The 25519-nt window shown below is 45.0% G+C and overlaps 1 protein-coding gene across 3 annotated transcripts in view; it reads right to left on the reverse strand.

The window, feature by feature from the left end:
• The window catches only part of APLF (aprataxin and PNKP like factor), a 254569-nt gene that overhangs the window by 172604 nt on the left and 56446 nt on the right, over window positions 1-25519 (reverse strand). For 2 of the 3 annotated variants that reach the window (XM_040430044.1, XM_040430043.1), the window contains exons 3-4: window positions 22032-22198; window positions 7009-7150 (exon numbers count right to left, since the gene is read on the reverse strand). In XM_040430044.1, coding sequence (XP_040285978.1) covers window positions 7009-7150; window positions 22032-22198 — 309 coding nt within the window. The remainder of the gene's footprint in view (window positions 1-7008; window positions 7151-22031; window positions 22199-25519) is intronic. The other variant, XM_040430045.1, reaches the window with a different exon arrangement.

Here is a 25519-nt window from a genome sequence, read left to right on the forward strand (position 1 = left end):
ATGTCACATAGTTGAAGCGCCGTAATCTCGCGCATGCCAGCTAGCACATGCGCAGTTAATTCCATGAGGCTGATGTCAGCACAGGGAAGGAACACCATGCTGGCACTCACATGCGGCATACTCGCGGTGTGGACTCATTCACAGTGGGCGCAGCTCGGCTCCTGAAACGTTGGTAAGAGCCCCTTGGGCTACTTACTAGCCTCATTTTCATATATATTATTTTTTTTTATTTTTATCGAATAAGAGCACTCAGAGCTATGGGAAATGTATATTGTGGACGTGCTAGTGGCGATCTAGCAGTGCATGTTCTCAACTATATAGGCTCAAACTTGCTGACAGAATCTGAAAAGTTTTACTTCCTGGTTCTGAAGTTCTTTAACCCCTTCACACACTTGCGTTCATGTATGTGGGGGAATGTGTTTTTTTGCCACATCCCCCCGTACATGGTCGTCAGAAAATGTCTGTACTGGTCCCCAGAGGCTGTTCAATAGGAACATGGCGCCTGTAACCTAATCCATCAAAATCTGCATGGCAAAAGCCAAATGGTTTCCTGAACCCTTCAGTGTACCCAAACAGCATTTTATGTTCACATTTTCTGGGCATTTCAGCACCTAGTAGAACCCACCTAACAATTTAAAGGGCATGGTGTGTCTCAGATGGCACATGGTGGGCTCAACATAAAATGCACTGAAATGCCTTATCTTTGGGAAACTTGCAATTTTCATTTCGAACACTCGCTGCTAATTAATTTCTGCAAAAGATCTTTAGGGTCAAAATGTTCACTACACCTCATAATAAATATCTTGGGGTGTAGTTTCCGATATAGGATCACTTATAGGGGGTTCAATTCATTTTTTCACCCCAGCACCTCTACAATTGTCAGCTCAATATCCATAAATCACCACATTGGGCCACATTTCAATTCCTCTTCTTTTAAAACCGATAGTGATATGGTACCTCCTAAAATAGTTATTACTTTACATTTCCCATATGTCTAATTCATGTTTGAATCATTTTGTAAATGACATTTTCTTTTTTGGGAAGTTAGAAGGTTTAGGGTACTTTTCCGGCACTGAGTTCCATCAAAAGGGCTCAATGCTGGAAAAGAACTGATCAGGCATATCCCCATGCATTCTGAATGGAGGGTAATCCGTTCAGGATGCATCAGGATGTTTTCAGTTCAGTCTTTTTGACTGATCAGGCAAAAGAGAAAACCGTAGCATGCTAAAGTTTTATCTCCGGCGGAAAAAAAGACTTGCCTGAATGCCATGCCATAGGAATGTATTAGTGCCGGCATTCAAAATACCGGAACGGCGGATGCGCAGACCGAAAAAAAAGGTGAAAAAGATAAATGCCGGATCCGGCATTTCAATGCATTTTTTTTGGACTGATCAGGATCCTGATCAGTCTTACTAATGCCATCAGTTGGCATACGTTTTGCCGGATCACTCTGCTGCAAGTGTGAAAGTAGCCTTAGAAGTTCAGACGCAAAACCCACTTTTTAAGGAACAGTTCAGGTCTGAAGTCACTTTGTGAGGCTTACATAATAGAAACACCCCATAAATGACCCCATTTTGGAAACTACAACCCTCAAGGTATTTAAAACTGAGTTTACAAACTTTGGTAACCCTTTAGGTGTTCTACAAGAATTAAAGGAAAATATAGATGACATTTTTAGAATTTAACTTTTTGGCAGATTGTCCATTGTAATCCATTTTTTCTAGTAACAAACCAAGGGTTAACAGACAAACAAAACTCAATATTTATTGCCCTGATTCTTTAGTTTACAGAAACACCCCATATGTGGTCGTAAACTGCTGTATTGGCACACGGCAGGGCGCAGAAGGAAAGGAATGCCATATGGATTTTGGAGGGCAGATTTTGCTGGACTGGTTTTTTGACACCATGTCCCATTTGAAGCCCCCCTGATGCACCCCTAGAGTAGAAAGTAGGGATCGACCGATATTGATTTTTTAGGGCCGATACCGATACCGATAATTTGTGAACTTTCAGGCCGATAGCCGATAATTTATACCGATATTCTGGGAATTTTCATTTTTGAGAAAAAAAAAATTCCTACACAAATCTGCTGAAAATTAATATGTTTATTGTTAATGTGTATTTTTTTTTTATAAATCTTTTTCATTTATACTTAATATTTTTGTGTTTTTTTTTTACTAACTTTTAACCCCCTTAGGGACTAGAACCTTTGTCCTATTCACCCTGATAGATCTCTATCCGGGTGAATAGGATCTCACACTGTCCCTGCTGCTCTGTGCATAGTGCACACAGCAGCATGGAGCTGAACATGGCAGCCAGGGCTTCAATAGCGTCCTGGCTGCCATGGTAACCGATAGGAGCCCCAGGCTTACACAGCTGGGGCTCCGATCGGAGGAGCAGGGGAGAGGGGATCCTGTGGCCACTGCCACCAATGATTAATACTGGGTGGGGGGGGGGGGGCGCACTGCGCCACCAATGATTAATACTGGGGGGCTTGGGGGGGCGCACTGCGCCACCAATGAGGATAAGTCTCTCGATCATTCATATACAGGAGCCGGGAGCTGGCTGCAGAATCCCATAGCCGGCTCCCGACCTCTATCAGCGGTAGCTGCGATCCGCGGCACCTGAGGAGTTAACTACCGCGGACCGCAGCTATTGCTCATAGAGGTCGGGAGCCGGCTATGTGATTCTGCAGCCAGCTCCCGCCTCCTGTATATGAATGAATGAGAGGCTTATCTTCATTGGTGGCGCAGCGGCCACAGTCCCTCCCCTCCTCTTATGTTCTATCCCCTCATTGGCGGCAGCGGCAGCAGCAGCACAGGGGGAGGAGACACTGCTTCCTTCTCCCCTGTGCTGCGGAGGGAACACAGAGAGCGCTGAGAGCAGCGCGTTCTGTGTTCCCCATACGTTATCGGTATATCGGCAAAATTGATGCCGATACCGATAACGTTCAAGATCCTCAATATCGGCCAAACCGATAATCGGTCGATCCCTAGTAGAAAGTCCAAAAAAGGGACGCCATTTTGGAAACTATGGGATAAGGTGGCAGTTTTGTTGGTACTATTTTAGGGTACATATGATTTTTGGTTGCTCTATATTATACTTTTTGTAAGGTAACAATAAATAGCTGTTTTGGCAGCGTTTTTATTTTTTGTTATTTACAATGTTCATCTGACAGGTTAGATCATGTGGTATTTTTAGAGAGCAGGTTGTTACGGACGCGACAATACCAAATATGACTTCTTTCTTGGTTGTTTGTTTCAGTTTTACATAACAAAGCATTTTTGAAAAAAATGATTTTTAGCGTCTCCATATTCATCACAGGATGTCACAGGATGTCACGGAAAGCAGCCATTGGATCCCCATCACAGCAACGCGGGGACCCGATGGCCATTCCGCACCCAGCAATATCCTGCACACACCGCAGTCAGCGCTGACCACGGCAGTGCGAGGGTTAATGCGCCGGCATTGGTGTTTTCACCGATGCCGACGCATACAGAAGTAGTCCAGCCATCAGTGCCTGCCGGACCCCTGCGCTGATCGGGCGCCCAATCAGCATGACGTACATGTACGTCACTGGACCTTAAGTCACATCCAGATATGACGTACATGTACGTCATGGGTCCTTATAAGGTTAAGGGTACAAAGGGGTGTTAACTGGGGGTGTGTACCTGCACAGTCTAAAAATGGCAGCACTGATTGGATAGAGTGAGTCTGTGCAGGAACACACCCCTAACTGGTAACGCCCTTCTGTACCCTTACTGTAGACTGCTAGCAATTCATTCATAACTTATAGTAGAAATAAAGGGATGGCACAACATAGAGCCATAAGAACAGATGCTCCAGAATTGTTATCAGAGAGTGAATGCAAGTAGCTATTAAAACAGGCATGTCAGGAGTGGTGAAAAATCCTATTTAAAAGCAGAGAAATTCAAATTGAGAAAATAGCAAATTTTTCACATTTTTCTGTATACTTGGGATTTTTATTTTTTTTATAAATAAAAGTAAAACATATTGACTCAAATTTACCACTAACATGATGTACAATATGTCACAAGAAAAAAAAACGGCAAATCGCTTGGAAAAGCAAAAGCGTTCCAGAGTTATTACTACATAAAGCGAAACATTTCAGATTTGCAAAATGTGGCTTGGTCCTTATGGTGAAAACTGGCTTGGTCTTGAAGGGGTTAAAGGGAGTGTCACCTACTTTACTCATATTAAACTTTTATCATTGCCCTGTAAGTAATATAAACATTTAAAGGGAACCTGTCATCAACTTTATGCTGATCTCACTGAGGGCAGCATAAATAGTGACAGAAATGCTGATCTCATCGGTGTGTCACTCATGAGCTAAAAGTAAGTGGTTGCTGAGAACCAGCATCATAATCATTACAGTCCAGGCCTGGAAAAGAGTCAAATCTACCTGAGAAGAGTCCTGGTTATTTATAATCTCCTGCTCCCTCACCGATCTGCTGATGGTTGGCAGTTCTCTCCTAGAGAGAAAGGGAGAAAACTAGGTAGAAGACTGTCAGTCATCATCAGGTGGGCGGGAGAGCAGGACTTCATGAATAACCAGGACTCTTCTCGGGTGATCGTGACTCTTTTCCAGGCCCAGTCTGCAATGATTGTGATGTTGGTTCTCAGGAACCACTTACTTTTAAGTTATAAATGACAGACCGCTGAAATCAACTCGCCTGTCTCTACTTTATGCTGCCGTTAGTATGGTCAGCATAAAGTTGATGACAGGTTCCCTTTCTTTTAGTTTTCTGAGATGATGAAAAAAATATGATGATCTATGCTAATGACTTGCAAATGCAGAGGGGCGTTCCCCATTGATGCAAATGCCCAATCCCTCTGGAGGCTGCCACTGATTTCTCTTCCCATGTCTCACTGTAAGACAGCCCAGTGTCCATACATTGCTGGCTCCCTAAAATCCTGCACCAGCTCACTTCACTGCCGGGCCCAGGCATGCGGTCAGTTCATTGATGCAGCTGCCCACAGTGGGCAGTGAACAGCGCATGCCTGGGCCCGGCAGTAAAGGGCATGGAAATTTGCATCAATGGGGAACGCCCCCGGGCACTTGAAAGTCATTAGGATACATCATCAAACTTAGTTTTTTCAACATCAGATACACAGGAAACAGAAAGAAAGGTACAATCTATTAACTGTTTATATCACCTACAGGGCAATGATGACAGTTTAATACGTGTAGAGTAGGTGACAGGGTCTCTTTAAAGGAATTTAGTAAAAATCACAGCCTGTTACTCTACTCCTGCACAGCCAGTCCAGCCACCATGAGAAACTGGAATATTTATTCATGCTATCACCCCTCTTACCAAACAAAGGATATGTGTCCTGTAATTAGGGAGGGGGATAAGTTATTTTTTTCTACTAAAAAATTAAGAAGATGGCCACCTAAGGCTACTTTCACACCTGCGTTCGGGTGTCCGCTCGTGTGCTCCGTTTGAAGGGGCTCACAAGCGGTCCTGAACGCAGCCGTCCGGCCCCAATGCATTCTCAGTGGAGGCGGATCCACTGAGAATGCATCCGCCTGCCAGCGCTCAGCCTCCGCTCAGTGAGCGGACACCTGAACGCTGCTTGCAGCGTTCGGGTGTCCGCCTGGCCGTGCGGAGGCAAGCGGATCCGTCCAGACATACAATGTAAGTCAATGGGGACGGATCCGCTTGAAGATGACACAATATGGCTCAATCTTCAAGCGGATCCGTTCCCCATTGACTTTCAATGTAAAGTCTGGACGGATCCGCTCAGGCTACTTTCAGACTTAGAACATTTTCTAAGTAATAATGCAGACGGATCCGTTCTGAACGGATGCAAACGTCTGCATTATCGGAGCAGATCCGTCTGATGAAACATCAGACGGATCCGTTCCGAACGCTAGTGTGAAAGTAGCCTTAGGCTACTTTCACACTACCGTTCAGAGCGGGTCCGTCTGGTGTCTGCACAGACGGATCCGCTCCTATAATGCAGACGTTTGGATCCGTTCAGAACGGATCCATCTGCATTATAGTTTAAAAAAAAAATTCTAAGTGTGAAAGTAGCTTCAGACGGATCCGTCCAGACTTTACATTGAAAGTCAATGGGGGACGGATCCGTTTGAAGATTGAGCCATATAGTGTCAACTTTAAACGGATCCGTCCCCATTGACTTACATTGTAAGTCTGGACGGATCCGCTTGCCTCCGCAGCGTTCAGGTGTCCGGTTGCTGAGCGGAGCGGAGGCTGAGCGCTGGCAGGCGGATGCATTCTCAGTGGATCCGCGTCCACTGAGAATGCATTAGGGCAGTACGGATGCGTTCGGGGCCGCTTGTGAGCCCCTTCAAACGGAGCTCACAAGCGGACACCCGAACGCTAGTGTGAAAGTAGCCTTATCAGGGATGTAACTCAAATGTTATACTAGTCTCCTCAGGTCTGGTGACTGTGCATCACGGTATATTGGCAGGTTTGAACTTGGCATATCTTAAACTTTGTTAGGAGGGGTTGTTTGTCTCGGGATCAGCTGGGTCAAGCTTTTAGCCACAAACATGAATTTTTATACATTTCTTACAAAAAAGTTACGCTTTAATGAAAAATAGCATTGGATGGAGAGTTGGCATTTATTTGGGCAGGTTGGATTTCAACATGGCTGATGCTTTGTTGTCATGAGATATAAGAGGTCAGGATTGGTTCTTGGCAGCAGCATTTGCCCCTCTACCCACTGAGAACACACGAAGGATGGCAGGTGGATCAGAATATGTTAGGACTCTTTCACATTACCGCTGTTATTTTCCATTCTTACAGGAGCAGAAGAACAGAAATACTGGAAGGACCGGATTCAGCACATAACTGACACGAATGGAACCTGACAATTCCCATTGACTTTAATGGGATTCGTTCGGTTTCCATTCCGGAGAACATTTTATTAGATGTGAACATACCCTTAGACACTTCATCATCTGCAGGCTGCAACTTTTCCACCCAAAAAAACTATGTAGAACAAAAAAAAGCATACCACATGATTGTGGAGCTTTCCATCAGTCCTCGTGTTGCTTGCCGCAGATAGCGATGATGGCACATGTCCTGGTGAAGAGGTTATTGGGGAACAGGTGGAGTTGTCATTTGATTCACTTTCTTCTTCAACTCCTTGACTATTTCTGTAAGAATTAGAAACAAAATCAATTCAGTTTAAGGTGACCTCATATGAACAATGGGGAATACAGCTCTCCTCCAAAAGGTAGGTCAGCAGTGTCACTTACAGAGGTTGCACTATATAAGTGCATTCGTTTAGAACTATATGCACAGCAATCACTGACTTTTTCTCTTTCTGACTTTTACAACTTAACTGACGTTTGAGATGATTTTTCAGGATAACCTGTATCTAGTATTTTTTGCTGTATTCCTCTCTGCGGGCTCTCTCTCTAGTTTACCCTATTCCATGAACTAATGACTGCTATGATGTCACCCATAGAATGCACAAGGGTAAAGAAGAGATTGTGCTCCCTGACTCTCTATAGGACGCTCAGTATCAGCAGCAATGGAGGACATTACACAGCGGTGCTCAGCAGTTTAGATGTAAATCCAGCAGTGAAGTGGTTCCTCTGCCTCTATCCAGCAGCCCTTCCCTTTTCCTCTTCTCTCTAGATACACTTATGTAATCTACTTCTTCAGAGAGCTGCTAACTCATTTTCATTGAAGACAGATGACAAATTTCAGCAGTAAACTGAGCGTTTGTTAAAGGTTATTCCAATTATAGAAAGTTATATAGCGATCCTGCGGATAGAGGATAACAGATTGGTGGGACCCCCAATAATCACAAATAGAGATGAGCGAATTTCAGGTTATGAAATTTGTTCACGCTTCGTTTACTGGTAAAAGGAGAATTGTGTTATGGATTCCGTTACCACGGACCATAACGCAATTCTGTGACGGAATGCAAAACGGAATGCCTTTATGCAGGAGAGGATTCCCCTGCAGAACGGAAACGGAATGGATCCATTTTGCAGCCCATAGACTTCTATTATGACGCAATTAATAACGGAATGCCTCTAAAGGCATGGTGGTTACGGAATCCATAACGCAATTCACCTTTTACCAGTAAAAACGAAGCGTGAAGGAATTTCAAAATATGAAATTCGCTCATCTCTAATCACAAGTAGGGCTGCAACAAGTACTCGACTAAATCGAGTAATTCGACAAAAAAATCGTTTGTGTCAAGTGACCACGGAGCGGGAGTGAAGAGCTTGCACTCGGAACACTCACCTTTCCAGCAGGGGGCCTCCGGACACTCCACCGCACGTCCATGCTCCCGCGGACACTCCCGCACACCGTGACATGATGCGCTGTGTGACGTCAGGCGCAGAACGATGGAGTGTCGGCGGCGCCCCTGCTGGAAAGGAAAGGGGGGGGGGGGGGGCGCTGCTGGCACAAGGGGGGAGCACTGCTGGCCCAAGGGGGGGGGGGAGAGCTGCTGACACAAGGGGGGGGGGAGCTGCTGGCACAAGGGGGGGGGAGCTGCTGGCACAAGGGGGGAGGCCGCTGGCACAAGGGGGGGAGGCGATGGCACAAGGGGGGGAGGCGATGGCAAAAGGAGGGGAGAGCTGCTGGCACAAGGGGGGGGGAGAGCTGATGGCACAAGGGGGGAGAGCTGATGGCACAAGGGGGGGGGAGAGCTGATGGCACAAGGGGGGGGGGAGCTGATGGCACAAGGGGGGGGGGAGCTGATGGCACAAGGGGGGGGAGAGCTGATGGCACAAGGGGGGGGAGGCTGCTGGCACAAGGGGGGGAGGCTGCTGGCACAAGGAGGGGAGAGCTGATGGCACAAGGGGGGGAGAGCTGATGGCACAAGGGGGGGGAGAGCTGATGGCACAAGGGGGGGAGAGCTGATGGCACAAGGGGGGGGGGGCTGATGGCACAAGGGGGGGAGAGCTGATGGCACAAGGGGGGGAGAGCTGATGGCACAAGGGGGGGGAGAGCTGATGGCACAAGGGGGGGGAGGCTGCTGGCACAAGGGGGGGAGGCTGCTGGCACAAGGAGGGTAGAGCTGCTGGCACAAGGAGGGTAGAGCTGCTGGCACAAGGGGGGGAGCTGATGGCACAAGGGGGGGAGAGCTGATGGCACAAGGGGGGGGAGAGCTGATGGCACAAGGGGGGGAGAGCTGATGGCACAAGGGGGGGGGAGAGCTGATGGCAAAAGGGGGGAGAGCTGATGGCACAAGGGGGGAGAGCTGATGGCACAAGGGGGGAGAGCTGATGGCACAAGGGGGGAGAGCTGATGGCACAAGGGGGGAGAGAGCTGATGGCACAAGGGGGGAGAGAGCTGATGGCACAAGGGGGGAGAGAGTGATGGCACAAGGGGAGAGAGAGCTGATGGCACAAGGGGGGAGAGCTGATGGCACAAGGGGGGAGAGAGCTGATGGCACAAGGGGGGAGAGAGCTGATGGCACAAGGGGGGAGAGAGCTGATGGCACAAGGGGGGAGAAAGCTGATGGCACAAGGGGGGAGAGAGCTGATGGCACAAGGGGGGAGAGAGCTGATGGCACCGGGGGAACTGATGCACTTGGGCTGATCGCACATGGTGGAAAGAAGGGTGTTGGGGACTGATGGTAGGGGGTATGATGAGTTTTTATAAAGGAAAAAAGTATATTAATTGATTTTTTCTTATTAGATTACTCGATTAAGCGTAAAAAATTATCAATAGAATACTGCCACCATTGATTTAATTATGGGGGGGTCGGGGGGGCGCACTGCACAACCAATGACTTCAATACTGGGGGTGTTGGGGGGGCACACTGCGCCACTGTTTTTAATACTAGGGTTGGGGGGAGGAAGGGCGCAGTGCGCCACCAATGAGGATAACTAACATTTAATACAAATACAGGAAGTGGGTGCTGGCGCCAGAATCACATAGCCGGCACCAGACCTCTATGAGAGGTAGCTGCGATCAGCAGCAGTTAACCCCTCAGGTGCCACACCTGAGGGGTTAACTGCCGCGGATCGCAGCTACCTCTCATAGAGATCGGGTGCCAACTATGTGATTCTAACGCCGGCACCCGCCTCCTGTATTCGTATTAATGGTTTAGTTATCATCATTGGTGGCACAGTGGCCACAGCCCCTCCCCTCTCTCTGGTGGCAGCGGCAGCACAGGGGGAGGGAGAGACTGCCTCTTTCTCCCCTGTGATGCTGAGGGAATATGGCGCGCACTGAGAGCAGCACGTGCCATGTTCTGTAATACTAGGCTGCGCAGTATCGCAGCCTAGTATCGGTAAAAGGCAAATCCCGGTATCGAATCGACAACGGTACAAAAGTATGGAGTGGGTATCGATAATTCAATACCCGATGCAATCCTAGTCAGGAGAGGTGACGGCTCCCCTTTATAAGGCTACAGCTTTTTTATTTTGTTGAAATTACCATTATTGAGCCTCTTCTTTCAGTAATGTGTAGGTTATCTGTCAAGTGTATGCATAATCTACATTAAACCAGTACATAGATATTCATAAGACACACTCTATGTGTCAATACAAATCCAAACAGATAACCGTGCCGCGCTTCGAAGATATACCATCAAATGATCCGTGATAAAACTAAGGCAACAAGCCGTATAATGTGAAGCTGATAAATTCTCCCAGTATACGGTAAATTAACATGTTTTCCTTGGACTGTGGAGAGTAGTTATATAGTAATGTCCTTAATTAATACAAGTACAACAGATTTGCATATAATGCTACAATAGCTAATTGAGCATAGATTAAATGTTCCTACATAATTAAGTCCTCTCATCCAGCGCTAATCATTTGTTGGCAATTGTCGGCAGAGGAAAAGTTTAAGTCTCTCCTCCGCTCGTTACACAAAGCTGAAGTTATTTTTTAAAGGTTTTCTTGGAAATACTTGAACTCCCTCTTTAAAAACAATGGAGATTTTAAAGCAGCCCTCCAGTCCTCCCCCCCCCCCCCCCCCCCACAAAGTATGCAAACCGCTTAATCCATCTTCCTCCTACATTGATAATGTACTGTGTAATATGTAATGTAGATCAGTATTTATTGATACAAATAAAGGGTATTTTGTACCTCTGACACTGGCTGACCTGTTACATGTGCACTTGGCAGCTGAAGACATCGGTGTTGGTCCCATGTTCATATGTGCCCACATGACTGAGAAAAATGAAATGACAACGGGGCATTATCATTACACCTAGAGGCTCTGCTCTCTCTGCAACTGCCGGTCTCTCTCCACTCTGATTGATAGGGCCAGGCAGTTAAAACGTCATCATGTTTGGCCCGTCAATGCAGAGGGTGCGGCAGTTTCAGAGAGAGCAGAGCCTCATTTGCATATATTAAAACATAATTATTCTCAGCAATGCGGGCACATATGAACATGGGACCAACATATATGCCTTCAGCTGCCAACTGCTCATGTAACAGTTCAGCCAGTTTAATGGGTACAAATCTGCTGACAGATGCCCTTTAAACATATAGCTTGTAGACTGTCCAATTATAATCCTTTGTGCGTCTCTCTTAACCCCTTAAGGACCTTGCCATTTTTCACCTTAAGGACCAGGCCATTTTTTGCAAATCTGGCATGTGTCACTTTATGTGGTGCTAACTTTAAAACGCTTTTACTTATCTAAGCCATTCTGCCACTGTTTTCTCGTCACATATTGTACTTCATGACAATGTCAAATTTGAGTCAAAAGATTTCATTTTTATTTATAAAAAAAAAAAAAAAATTCTCTGCTTTTAAAACAGATAGTGACTCCTAAAATACTTATTACTTTACATTTCCCATATGTCTAATTCATGTTTGGATCCTTTTGTAAATGACATTTTGCTTTTTTAGGACGTTAGAAGGCTTAGAAGTTTAGAAGCAAATCTTTAAATTATTCAGAAAATTTCCAAAACCCACTTTTTAAGGACCAGTTCAGGTCTGAAGTCACTTTGTAAGGCTTACATAATAGAAACCACCCATAAATGGCCCCATTTTAGAAACTACACCCCTCAAGGTATTCAAAACTGATTTTACAAACTTTGTTAACCCTTTAGGTGTTCCACAAGAATTAAAGGAAAATGGAGATTACATTTCAGAATTTAACTTTTTTGGCCGATTTTCCATTTTAATCAATTTTTCCCAGTAACCAAGCAAGGGTTAACAGCCAAGCAAAACTTATTATTTATTACCCTGATTCTGTAGTTTACAGAAACACCCCATATGTGGTCGTAAACTGCTGTACGGGCACACGGCAGGGCTCAGAAGGAAAGGAATGCCATATGGTTTTTGGAAGGCAGATTTCACTGGGATAATTTTAAGCTGCCATGTCACATTTGAAGAACCCCCTGATGCACCCCTAGAGTAGAAACTCCAGAAACTGACCCCTATTTGGGAAACTACGGGATAAGGTGGCAGTATTGTTGGTACTAAAGGGAGTGCAGAATTATTAGGCAAGTTGTATTTTTGAGGATTAACTTTATTATTGAACAACAACCATGTTCTCAATGAACCCAAAAAACTCATTAATATCAAAGCTGAATATTTTTGGAAGTAGTTTTTAGTTTGTTTTGAGTTTTAGCTATTTTAGGGGGATATCTGTGTGTGCAGGTGACTATTACTGTGCATAATTATTAGGCAACTTAACAAAAAACAAATATATACCCATTTCAATAATTTATTTTTACCAGTGAAACCAATATAACATCTCAACATTCACAAATATACATTTCTGACATTCAAAAACAAAACAAAAACAAATCAGTGACCAATATAGCCACCTTTCTTTGCAAGGACACTCAAAAGCCTGCCATCCATGGATTCTGTCAGTGTTTTGATCTGTTCACCATCAACATTGCGTGCAGCAGCAACCACAGCCTCCCAGACACTGTTCAGAGAGGTGTACTGTTTTCCCTCCTTGTAAATCTCACATTTGATGATGGACCACAGGTTCTCAATGGGGTTCAGATCAGGTGAACAAGGAGGCCATGTCATTAGATTTTCTTCTTTTATACCCTTTCTTGCCAGCCACGCTGTGGAGTACTTGGACGCGTGTGATGGAGCATTGTCCTGCATGAAAATCATGTTTTTCTTGAAGGATGCAGACTTCTTCCTGTACCACTGCTTAAAGAAGGTGTCTTCCAGAAACTGGCAGTAGGACTGGGAGTTGAGCTTGACTCCATCCTCAACCCGAAAAGGCCCCACAAGCTCATCTTTGATGATACCAGCCCAAACCAGTACTCCACCTCCACCTTGCTGGCGTCTGAATCGGACTGGAGCTCTCTGCCCTTTACCAATCCAGCCACCGGCCCATCCATCTGGCCCATCAAGACTCACTCTCATTTCATCAGTCCATAAAACCTTAGAAAAATCAGTCTTGAGATATTTCTTGGCCCAGTCTTGACGTTTCAGCTTGTGTGTCTTGTTCAGTGGTGGTCGTCTTTCAGCCTTTCTTACCTTGGCCATGTCTCTGAGTATTGCACACCTTGTGCTTTTGGGCACTCCAGTGATGTTGCAGCTCTGAAATATGGCCAAACTGGTGGCAAGTGGCATCTTGGCAGCTGCACGCTTGACTTTTCTCAGTTCATGGGCAGTTATTTTGCGCCTTGGTTTTTCCACACGCTTCTTGCGACCCTGTTGACTATTTTGAATGAACCGCTTGATTGTTCGATGATCACGCTTCAGAAGCTTTGCAATTTTAAGAGTGCTGCATCCCTCTGCAAGATATCTCACTATTTTTGACTTTTCTGAGCCTGTCAAGTCCTTCTTTTGACCCATTTTGCCAAAGGAAAGGAAGTTGCCTAATAATTATGCACACCTAATATAGGGTGTTGATGTCATTAGACCACACCCCTTCTCATTACAGAGATGCACATCACCTAATATGCTTAATTGGTAGTAGGCTTTCGAGCCTATACAGCTTGGAGTAAGACAACATGCATAAAGAGGATGATGTGGTCAAAATACTCATTTACCTAATAATTCTGCACGCAGTGTATTTTTGGTTGCTCTATATTACACTTTTTGTGAGGCACCGATTAAATTTTTTGTTATTTACAGTGTTCATCTGACAGGGTAGATCATGTGATATTTTTATAGAGCAGGTTGTTACGGACGCGACAATACCAAATATGACTTGGAATTGCTTGGGGCTGCCATGGCAACCATCGGGTCCCCGCCACCGCAGCGGGGGGACCAGATGGCTAAGAAGAGGTGGCGCAAACCTCCCATATGCAGTGCTCAGCATATGAGGGGTTCATCCACCGGTATCGGATTCCTGACGCTAATCGCGGCACCGCACATGGGGGAACAGATAGACCGCAGGACGAGAATGCTCGTCCTTGGGGAACAAAGTACCGGCCCTTTAGGACGTGCATTCTCATCCTGGGTCCTTAAGGCGTTAAAGGACTTAAATAAAAACTTGGGCAGACGCTGTAAATGGTCTAAAGTAACAAAAGACACAATACTTACCCATATTTTTCGCTCCATAAAACTCACTTTTTTTCCGCGAAAAGTGATGGAAAAATGGCAGTGCGTCTTATGGATCGAATACTAGTGAGCACTTACATTAGTACAAAGCTCCTGGGGCTCGCTGTACTCACCGCTACCTGGTCTTCTCCAAGCACCACACTGCACCTTCCTGTCAGCGTACAGTGTCAGAATGTAGTGCGTGCAACTATGACCCGACGGTGTGCGATGTCAGGTCATAGAGCAGCGAGGCGACCGGAGAAGACCAGGGAGTGGTGAGTGTCATAAGAGCTGCTGGATCTGCAGAGTAGTTATGCTGTCCGGAGCAGGAAAGGCAAGTTCAATTTTAAGCATCATGTCTGGAGGAAACTAAGCACTGCTCATCACCTGCCCAATACCATCCCTACAGTGAAGCACGGTGGTGGCAGCATCATGATGTGACAGTGTTTTTCAGCGTATGAGACAAGGAGACTGGTCTGGGTTGAAAGAAAGCTGAATGAAGCAAAGTACAGAGATATTCTTACTGAAAACCTGATCCAGAGTGCCCTAGACCTCAGACAGGGCCAAAGGTTCACCTTCCAACACGACTCTAAGCACACAGCCAAGACAACACAGGAGTGGTGTCGGGACAACTCTGTGAATGTCCTTGAGTGGTCCAGCCTGAGCCCTGACTTGAACCCAATTGAACATCTCTGGAGAGACCTGAAAATGGCTGTCCACAGACAGTCCCCACCCAACCTGACGGAGCTTGAGAGGATAGCAGAGAAGAATGGCAGAAAAGCCCCAAATGCCTGTGGCCTCATACCCAAGAAGACAGGAGCCTGGAATCACTGCCAAAGTTGCTTCAACTAAGTCCTGAGTCCTGAGTCTGAATACTTATGTTAATGCAAGATTTTAGTTTTTCCTTTTAAATAAATTCCGAAGATTTGTAACATTGTTTTTACTTTCTCATTATGGGGTATTAAGTTCAGATTGATGGGGGAAAAACCTAATTTTTTTATACTTGTACAAGGCCAAAAGATATGTAGAAAGAAAATGTAAAAAAAAAGTGAAATGGACTGTACTTACTTTGCAGCATTTTTTCCCCAACCTGCCTAAAACTTTAGCACAGTACTGTATGTATTAGATATAGTACAGTAGTCCCCTATTTTCACCATCTGTGAGGATCCCAACGATTGGATCTCTGACTTTTGCATTAGGGCTGTCTTGATACCAAAATTTTGATTCGGTTTCGATACCATAAAAAAGTATTGCGATACTCGATACCATTCGAAACCACGCAAAAAAAAAACACCAAAAAAGCCATGCGCACTGTGCATTCCGCATTTTATGGAACGTCCGGCCCATAATAGAACAGTCCTACCCTATTTTTTAGGGGGAGAAGGTGACTAAAAAAAATGTTGAATCGCGCGTTTTTTCTTTTTTTTCCACAGTTCACCGCATAGGAGATATTTTTTTTATATTTTAATAGTTTGGACTTTTCGGACATGGCAATATGTAATATGCTTATTTATTTATTGTTTATATATTTTATATGTAAAATTGGGAAAGGAGGTAATTTATACTTTTTTTTTTTTTTTTACATTTTATTTACTAACTATTAGCCCCCTTAGGGGCTATAACCCTTTTCCTATTTACCCTAATAGAGCTCTATTAGGGTGTGGATCTCACACTCTGGATGTTTTTTAACGGCGGTCAGGCGTCCGTTTTAAGAACAATGGAAGTCTATGGGGTCACAGCCCCCACAAAACTGAAGGGGGCAGTTTTTAATGTCCGTTTCCCAGAAAGGCATCGTCTTGTGTGAATGTTGCCTTACTTGTCGATCAGTAAATAAGGAAGAACAGATGCTGACAGCACATGGTGTATTGTCCACATCTTTTGCGGCCCCACTGAAATGGATGGGTCCGCATCAGTTCCGCAAAATTGCAGAAAGGATGTGGACACAAATATACGGTCGTCTGAATGAGCCATAATGATGTAAATCCGAGGCTTTCTGCTGCAGATTAGTCTCTTAATGTAGATTTCAAATCCGATCATGAAAAAAATCCTTAGCAGTATGAATGGCAATGCAGGTTTTCTTTGGAAATGAGGCATGAATTTTACACGCCTTTTGCGCTAAAATCTGTATGAAATTTCTGCAGTACAAAAATACCTTAGGGGCTATAAGTTCACTGTATTCATGAGGAGAGCAGCTCTCCTTGCGTCCTTCCCCCCTCCCTTCAGCAATAGTGCATACAGGCAGAAGCACAGCAGCCATTAATCACTGGTGAGGGGGTGAGCAGAGGTGGGGGAAGAACCTGTCACTCATGAAAACAACGGACACATAAGACTCTGTCCTACTGGCTGTTAATCAAATTAAATATAATTTTTTGCGCATTTGGCATAAAAGAGCAGTGGATCTTTTAAAAAATAATCTTGCCCTCCAATAGGAAATAGGATGTCATAATCTGGTGACAAATCACCTTTCAAAGAATAGAAAGCAAATATGTTTTTTAACTTAAAAAAAAAAAATCCCCTTCGGCTACATACACACGGCTGTGACGCAAGCAACGGGTCCGCAAAACACAGGCTCCAGCCGTGTGAACGCCACATCGTGGACCCGATGCCTTCGATGAGTCCACAATCCACGAGATACAGTGAAAGCTAAATATCCTATCCTTTGCGGCGCGGAGGCATGGACCCAAAAGTCCACAAAATGGCTTCCGTGTGTTTCAGCGAGCGTTTCGCTTGTTCATCAAGTCATCCGCGACACCAGGATGTTAGCAGTCATCTAGCTGACAATTGACCCTTTACTTAAACCTCTATGTACGGTAGACTGTATTTAAATGGAACCTGTCACGATGATTATTTAGTTTGATGTGCAAGCAGCATGTTACAGAGCAGGAGGAGCTGAGCTTTATGGAAAAAGATTCAGCTTAAGGCCCCACGCAGACAACCGTATCTGTTTTGCGGCCCACAAATCGCAGAGCAGTAAAATACAGATGCGGTCCGTGCGCCGTCTACATTTTATTTGCAGACCCAAGTAAAACGTGGCCTGAATTACGCGAACACAGTCTATCTTGTTGCGGAACGGACATACAGATGCCGAAAGCATCCATTTGTCTGTTCCGCAAAGAGATAGAACATGTCTTATCCCTGTCTGAAAAATGCGGACCACAGATCCATTGAAGCCAATCAGTTTGAAAAAAAATGTGAACGCAACATAGACCACATCCACTGGACCAGTCCAGTGTGCAATCCTGATGAGTGACTGACAACCTATGAGACTGCATACAAAGACAGCTGTCAATCACTAATTGGACCGCCCACTAGACCCCTAAGCACCCTTTCACACAGGCGAGATTTCCGCACGGGTGCAATGCGTGAGGTGAACGCATTGCACCCGCACTGAATCCCGACCCATTCATTTGTATGGGGCTGTGCACATGAGCGGTGATTTTCGTGCATCACTTGTGCGTTGCGTGAAAATCGCAGCATGCTCCTCTTTGTGCGTTTTTCACGTACGCAGGCCCCATAGAAATGAATGGGGTTGTGTGAAAATCGCAAGCATCCGCAAGCAAGTGTGGATGCGGTGCGATTTTCACGCACGGTTGCTAGGTGACGATCGGGATGGGGACCCGATCATTATTATTTTCCCTTATAACATGGTTATAAGGCAAAATAATAGCATTCTGAATAAAGAATGCAAAGTAAAATAGCGCTGAAGGGGTTAAAAAAATAATAATAATTTAACTCACCTTAATCCACTTAATTCCCATGTTATAAGGGGAAATACAATCTACACAACCTTGAACCCAAACCTGAACTTCTGTGAAGAAGTTCGGGTCTGGGTACCACAGTCAGTTTTTTATCACACGCGTGCAAAACACATTGCACACGCACAATAAAAACTGAACAACGGAACGCAATCGCAGTCAAAACTGACTGCAATTGCGTACCTACTCGCGCGGGTTTGCCGCAATGCACCGGGACACGCTCGTCTGCAAGGGGCCTAAATATTGCAATAGAAGAGGTTTAAATGAATAAAAAACACTGACTCCTTTTCCCACTAAACTATATATCTGCCGCGCTCCTCCCATTCTACCTGCAGAATAGACAGAATTTTCAATGTATCAGGTTCCCTTTAAACGGTGATATGGTGGTGTAAAATCATTGCTTCACTTCCTTTAAGAAAACCAGTCAGCTGTATTTCTAAAGTTCATTGTAACTAATTCTACCAAAACGGTTATATGTGACATTTCCATATATAGCATGAGTCACTCTACAGTCAAATTTATAGGTGGCGTACGGTATATGCAGAGTCATCTACAGAGTAAACATAGGTCCTTCAGATCAGAAATTCAATAAACAGCGGAAATAATGACATATGAGAGTTATTGAATTCTAGGATTCAATAGTTCATTTTACATGAAAAAACGCATGGCGACATTTTGGAGGGCACAGAAATATGTAAGTATTTTTCAGGAGCTTGTTTGTTTTTAGAAAAAATGGTTTTCACTGAGAACCTTTTATATCAATCAGAAATATGCTATAGGTTGAGGTCTATGTTACAGTGCTGCTTGAAAGTTTGCAAACCCTTCAGCATTTTCTATATTTCTGCATAAATCTGACCTAAAACTACATCAGATTTTCACACAAGTCCTAAAAGAGAAACAAATGAAACAAATAAGTCAAAAATATTAGACTTGGTCCTATGCAATATCACATCTGTGAGTGGCAAAATGATGTGAGCCTTCAGGATTAGCAGATAATCTGAAGATGAAATTAAAGTCAGGTGAGGCAATCAGGTGTGAGTGAGTGACCTGTTTTATTTAAAGGGTTTCTGTCACCAGAATTAACCCTCTTAAACTGGCTGACAATAGCGATGTGCTAATGTCAGCAGAATCTGACTCTGCTATTGTTAGGTTTATTGATGCCCCTCTTACTGCACAATTCTAACTTTTGCAATATGCAAATTAGCCTCTAAAAGCAGGAGGGCATTGCTCCTGCTCCTAGAGGCTCCATTCTCCTACCTCATTCCACGCCCTGCCGTCCTTGATTGACAGGCCAGCGTTAGTCTTCTCCTGCCGGCCCGGTGTGCTGGGTAAATCTCAGGCCTGCACCATGGCAGCAGGAGAAGACGAACGCTGGCCTGTCAATCAAGGACGGCAGGGCGTGGAATGAGGTAGGAGAACGGAGCCTCTAGGAGCAGGAGCAATGCCCCCACCCCCTGCTCCTAGAAGCTAATTTGCATATTACAAAAGTAAGAATTGCGCAGTAAGGGGGGCATCAATAAACATAACAATAGCAGAGTTAAATTCTGCCGACATTAGCACATCGCTAATGTCAGCAAGTTTAAGAGGGTTAATTCTGCTGACAGAAACCCTTTAAAGAAAAGGGATCTTCACAAGACATGTTTGTGGAAGTGTATGATGTCACGAACAAACGAGATTTCTGAGGACCTCAGAAGAAGGGTTGTTGACGCTCATCAGGTCAGAAAAGATTACAAAACTATCTCTAAAGAGTTTAGACTCCAGCAATCCAGTCAGATAGACTGTGTACCAATGGAGGAAATTCAGGACCATTATTAACCCTCCCAAGGAACGGTCGATCAACAAAGAACATGTCAAGAGCAAATGTTAAAAAAAAAATTATTAAATGTAAATTAAATTTTCTAAACTACACAGATGGTCCTATTTCAGTCCATGTCCATATGGATCTTCTCCTGTAAGCTTTAGGCCTCTTGCACACGAACGTTGTGCATCAGTTACGTGCATTGGGCACCGCAATTTGCGGTCCTCAATGCACAGGCAACGTCCGTGCGGCGAATGGGACGGATCGGGAACCATTCAACTTGATCCGTCCGCATCGCAAAAAAATTTAACAAGTTCTATTTTCTTGCGGTGCGGAGGCACAGACAAACACCACGGAAGCAATCCATAGTGCTTCTGTGGGGTTCTGATCCGTGCTTCTGTTCAGCATCTCCGTGATTCCGGACCCATTCAAGTGAATGAGTCCGCATCCGTGATGTGGCGTGCACACGGGTCGGTGCCCGTGTATTGCGCACCCACCGTATGAGGGCCGCAATACAACCACGGGCACACAACGTTCGTGTGCAAGAGGCCTTAATGTTCCAAATCAGACAGTGAGCTATCACTCCTTTGCTGTGTTGGTGATGTGTATAAATAAGTCAGATGTTTGGCTCAGATTATTAGCTAAGCTAGTCCCCTTTTCCCTCAGAGATAGAGAAGATGTATGACATACTTAATGATCTGGACCGGACAGCCCGCCCCTTCCTACAAATGACTAAGTGACAAGAAGCTCTTCGTCAGTGTTGGGACAGCACAGCTTACAAAAAAAAAGAAGGTCCACTTCCAGGACCACACACACTTGGACCAAAATAGGGCCATCCATGTATGAATGAACATATATTATTTTTTACATTTTACATTCGGAAAACAATAATGGACATTTTCTGTTGTTGGACAACCTCTTTGAAGGCACGTGAGCAGTTCTGTACAGCTGACAGTGGTAGGTAGGGTCGGGGTGAAGTTTCTACTATCAGGAGTAGTGTGAACATGAACTTTTATTCTGCCAGGTTCTACTCCTGCAAGTGCCCTGGAGTTTCTCTGTAAACTGCTCCCTGTGTAGTTGCTTGACTGCCGCAAGATCGACCAGGAGACCACTACTGCTGTCACTCAGAGCAGAGAGCCTGTGAAGCAACTCAATGCAGAAAATAGAGTGCACGTCTCTCAGTGAAGCCCCACCTCCAGTGCGCATAAGGAGCAGAATCTAGCAGATTAAAACATCATATTCATACTACTGATGATATTAGCTCTGTAAAAGGTATGTCTGTGCTGCTCTCCTCTGACTCTACTTGGTGCTGTCAGTAGGTTACAAAACTGCTCTAAGTCTCCCTTTAAAGTTTAAAGGGAACCTGTCACCAGTTTTATGGTGTCCTAACTAAGGGCAACATAAATAAGTGATTGATTCTCTTAGCACAATGCTGGGTCACTTTCTTTAATTGACCCAGTCAATCTGCCAGCATCTTGTACTGAAAAGCTCCAGCTGATAATGATGAGTCATGAATATTCATGAGCTCCTGACTCTCCCCGCCTACCTGCTGCTGAATGACAGTTTGTTTGCATATGAATCAGCAGCAGGTGGGCAGGGGAGTGGCTATAGCTCTGAATTAAATATACGCTGGACTCAATGACATCACGCCGGACTCCAATCAGCTCATTAGCATGCAGCATGCGGCATCTTTGTGTGTATATTATGAGGTAACCATCTGTCACACCAGTAAGTGAATACATCTAAGGTACTTTTTAGTAGTTAATGATTGTATATAATTAGTTAGATTATAATCAAATATCCACATGACAGGTTCCCTTTAAAGCCTTTGAAAGTTAAGAAAAACTACTGATCTGAGAAGATGTATTATGGATGAGTATTTGGTAAGATTTAGGAGTTAGCATTAAACTCAGTCATCATTATTAATGATATCTAAAGAAAATAAATCACAGTGATAAAAAGCATAATAATAGCTCTTTTTCTGTGTTAAATTAAAACATTTGTCACTATAGCACAAGACTGCAGCCATTACTTTACCTTAATGTGGCCTCCTCTGATGGATCTTTTGCAATGACTCTAAAAGAGTATTTGTCTGGCAGAAGAGAGATGCAGTCACCAGAGTGCAGCCAACACCATTCATTTATTTCCAAAGGTACGAATGTGCTTTTGCCTCTGACTTGATAAAAGCAAGGATTCACGTGCATCTGTAAAACAGGACCAAAAGAGGTCAACATGGACATCTGGGACAACCTTTACACATGTAGAAAGGAGATCAAGAAGCTGCCAGCTACCTCAGGATATCTAGCTATAACAGGGACAGGATTCTTCCAAAACCATAAGGGTAGGTTAACATTTCTGCCGAGGAATTCTTTGCATATTCTGAATCGAAATCTGCATCTAAAATACTTAAAGTAAGTGTCCCTTTGATTAAATTGAAATCTGTGCCCTAGTTCATAAGGAGCAGATTTTTCCACCATTTGAAAAAAAAGAAAAAAGAAAAAAAAAAGGAGCATGACCATCATTGCTGTGGTTTCCACACAGCACCTGCAATGGGAGGTCACACAAGTATTAACCCCACTGAAGGGAGCTAAATCCACAGGCAGATCCATGAAATTGCAAACTACAAATTTGAAGCAAAAATTCAGGGTCAGTCATGGTGTCTGCCATGTGCACATATCCTAACTGAGCTGTTATTAAGGAGGGAAGAAAGAATTAATAAGGTTATCTGGGAAACCACTGACACAAAAAAATTATTTTCCATACCGTTCCTTTCATTATTATTAATTGTCCCATACCTATTCCAAGCATTTGGCTGACTGGGTTCACATCATGTTTTTGCCATCCGTTTGACATACAGTATCTCACAAAAGGGAGTACACTCCTCACATTTTTGTAAATATTTTATTATACAGTATCTCAGATGCCTGAATCAAACGTTTTAGAGTAAGCAAGCAAAAAAAAAAAAAAAATGTAATAATTTAATATCCAGAAGGACAAAAATGACATCTTTACGTTGGATTGCAGGCTTAGTCTCAGAAGAAGATTCTGTATATAGGTTGCCATGTCCTGCCTATTATATAGACAAACTGATACTAAGCAGCTGCAGCACAGAGAACTGCCGTCTATAGAAGAACCTATGTCCGCCATCGGTTACCTATACATCTCTGTGCCGTGCACAATGTATGCAAGTCAGAATTACTGTATACTCCCAAAAGCAGAAGGCAAGAATCATACACGTTTGGGAAATGTTTTTTTTACAGTAAAAATGTATTTATGAAGTTATTGCGTGAAGTCTCGCGAGACTTCGCAAAGCAATAATTTCGGCTCATCGGAGCCAATACATTCTAATACTGTACGGAGTTTTATGCGAATCGGCTTCGGATGTCGATTCGCTCATCCCTAATACACATTATCAGTCACTGCCCGTCACCAGTCTTCTATATTATTCGCATTCCGCTGCTATCTGCCTGCGTCGACCTGCACGTAGATCTGTGTAATCTAATAAAACTGCTATTCCCTTACTACAGCCACTCTGAGATATAACACCGCGCGGCTCAGAATTTCTTATCTGTGCTGCAGCCAAGTTTAATGACGTCTTCAGTTCTAGTTAAGGCCTCGTGCACACGACCGTATTTTTTTGCGGTCCGCAAAACGGGGTTCCGTTTTACCGTGATCCGTGACCGTTTTTTCGTCCGTGGGTCTTCCTTGATTTTTGGAGGATCCACGGACATGAAAAAAAAAGTCGTTTTGGTGTCCGCCTGGCCGTGCGGAGCCAAACGGATCCGTCCTGAATTACAATGCAAGTCAATGGGGATGGATCCGTTTGACGTTGACACAATATGGTGCCATTTCAAACGGATCCGTCCCTATTGACTTTCAATGTAAAGTCTGGAGTCCCTTTTATACCATCAGATCAGAGTTTTCTCCAATCCGATGGTATATTTTAACTTGAAGCGTCCCCATCACCATGGGAACGCCTCTATGTTAGAATATACTGTCGGATAAGAGTTAGATCGTGAAACCTCATTTCCGACAGTATATTCTAACACAGAGGCGTTCCCATGGTGATGGGGACGCTTCTAGTTAGAATATACTACAAACTGTGTACATGACTGCCCCCTGCTGCCTAGCAGCATCCGATCTCTTACAGGGGGCCGTGATCAGCACAATTAACCCCTCAGGTGCCGCACCTGAAGGGGTTAATTGTACTATCATATCCCCCTGTAAGAGATCAGGGCTGCCAGGCAGCAGGGGGCAGACCCCCCCCCCTCCCCAGTTTGAATATCATTGGTGGCCAGTGCGGCCTTCCCCCCCCCTTCCTCCCTCTATTGTAATAATTCGTTGGTGGCACAGTGTGCCCCCCCCCCCTTCCTCCCTCTATTGTAATAATTCGTTGGTGGCACAGTGTGCCCCCCCCCTTCCTCCCTCTATTGTAATAATTCGTTGGTGGCACAGTGTGCGCCCCCCCCCCCCCCTTCCTCCCTCTATTGTAATAAATCGTTGGTGGCACAGTGTGCGCCCCCCATTGGCCCCCCCTCCCTCTATAGCATTAACAACATTGGTGGCCAGTGTGCGGCCTCCCATCTCCCCCCCCCCCCCTCCTCCAACTAGTAAGTGACAGTTCATTTAGCAATGCGCCGCACAGACCTGTCACTTACCAGTAGGTGGAGCTCCCGGCCGGACACGAACATCGCAGCAGCAGCCAGCAGCAGGTAAGTATGAATCTTCTACTATTGTACTATTGCTAAGTAACCATGGCAACCAGGACTGTAGTAGCGTCCCGGTTGCCATGGTTACTGATCGGAGCCCCAGCGATTAAACTGGGACTCCGATCGGAACTCCGCTGCCACCAATGATGGGGGGGGGGGGGAGGGAGATGGGAGGCCGCACACTGGCCACCAATGTTCTTAATGCTATAGAGGGAGGGGGGGCCGATGGGGGGCGCACACTGTGCCACCAACTAATTATTACAATAGAGGGAGGGAGGGGGGGGGGGGGCGCACACTGTGCCACCAACGAATTATTACAATAGAGGGGGGGGGGGGGGCCGCACTGGCCATCAATGATATTCAAACTGGGGAGGGGGGGGGGGGGGGGTCTGCCCCCTGCTGCCTGGCAGCCCTGATCTCTTACAGGGGGCCGTGATCAGCACAATTAACCCCTTCAGGTGCCGCACCTGAAGGGGTTAATTGTGCTGATCACGGCCCCCTGTAAGAGATCGGATGCTGCCAGGCAGCAGGGGGCAGTCTTGTACACAGTTTGTAGTGTATTCTAACTAGAAGCATCCCCATCACCATGGGAACGCTTCTGTGTTAGAATATACTGTCGGTTCTGAGTTTTCACGAAGTGAAAACTCAGCTTTGAAAAAGCTTTTATGCAGACGGATCTTCGGATCCGTCTGTATAAAAACTAACCTACGGCCACGGATCACGGACACGGATGCCAATCTTGTGTGCATCCGTGTTCTTTCACGGACCCATTGACTTGAATGGGTCCGTGAACCGTTGGCCGTGAAAAAAATAGGA

This window comes from Bufo bufo, chromosome 4 (assembly GCF_905171765.1).
Source record: "Bufo bufo chromosome 4, aBufBuf1.1, whole genome shotgun sequence".
In the NCBI taxonomy this organism is placed as follows: Eukaryota; Metazoa; Chordata; class Amphibia; order Anura; family Bufonidae; genus Bufo; species Bufo bufo.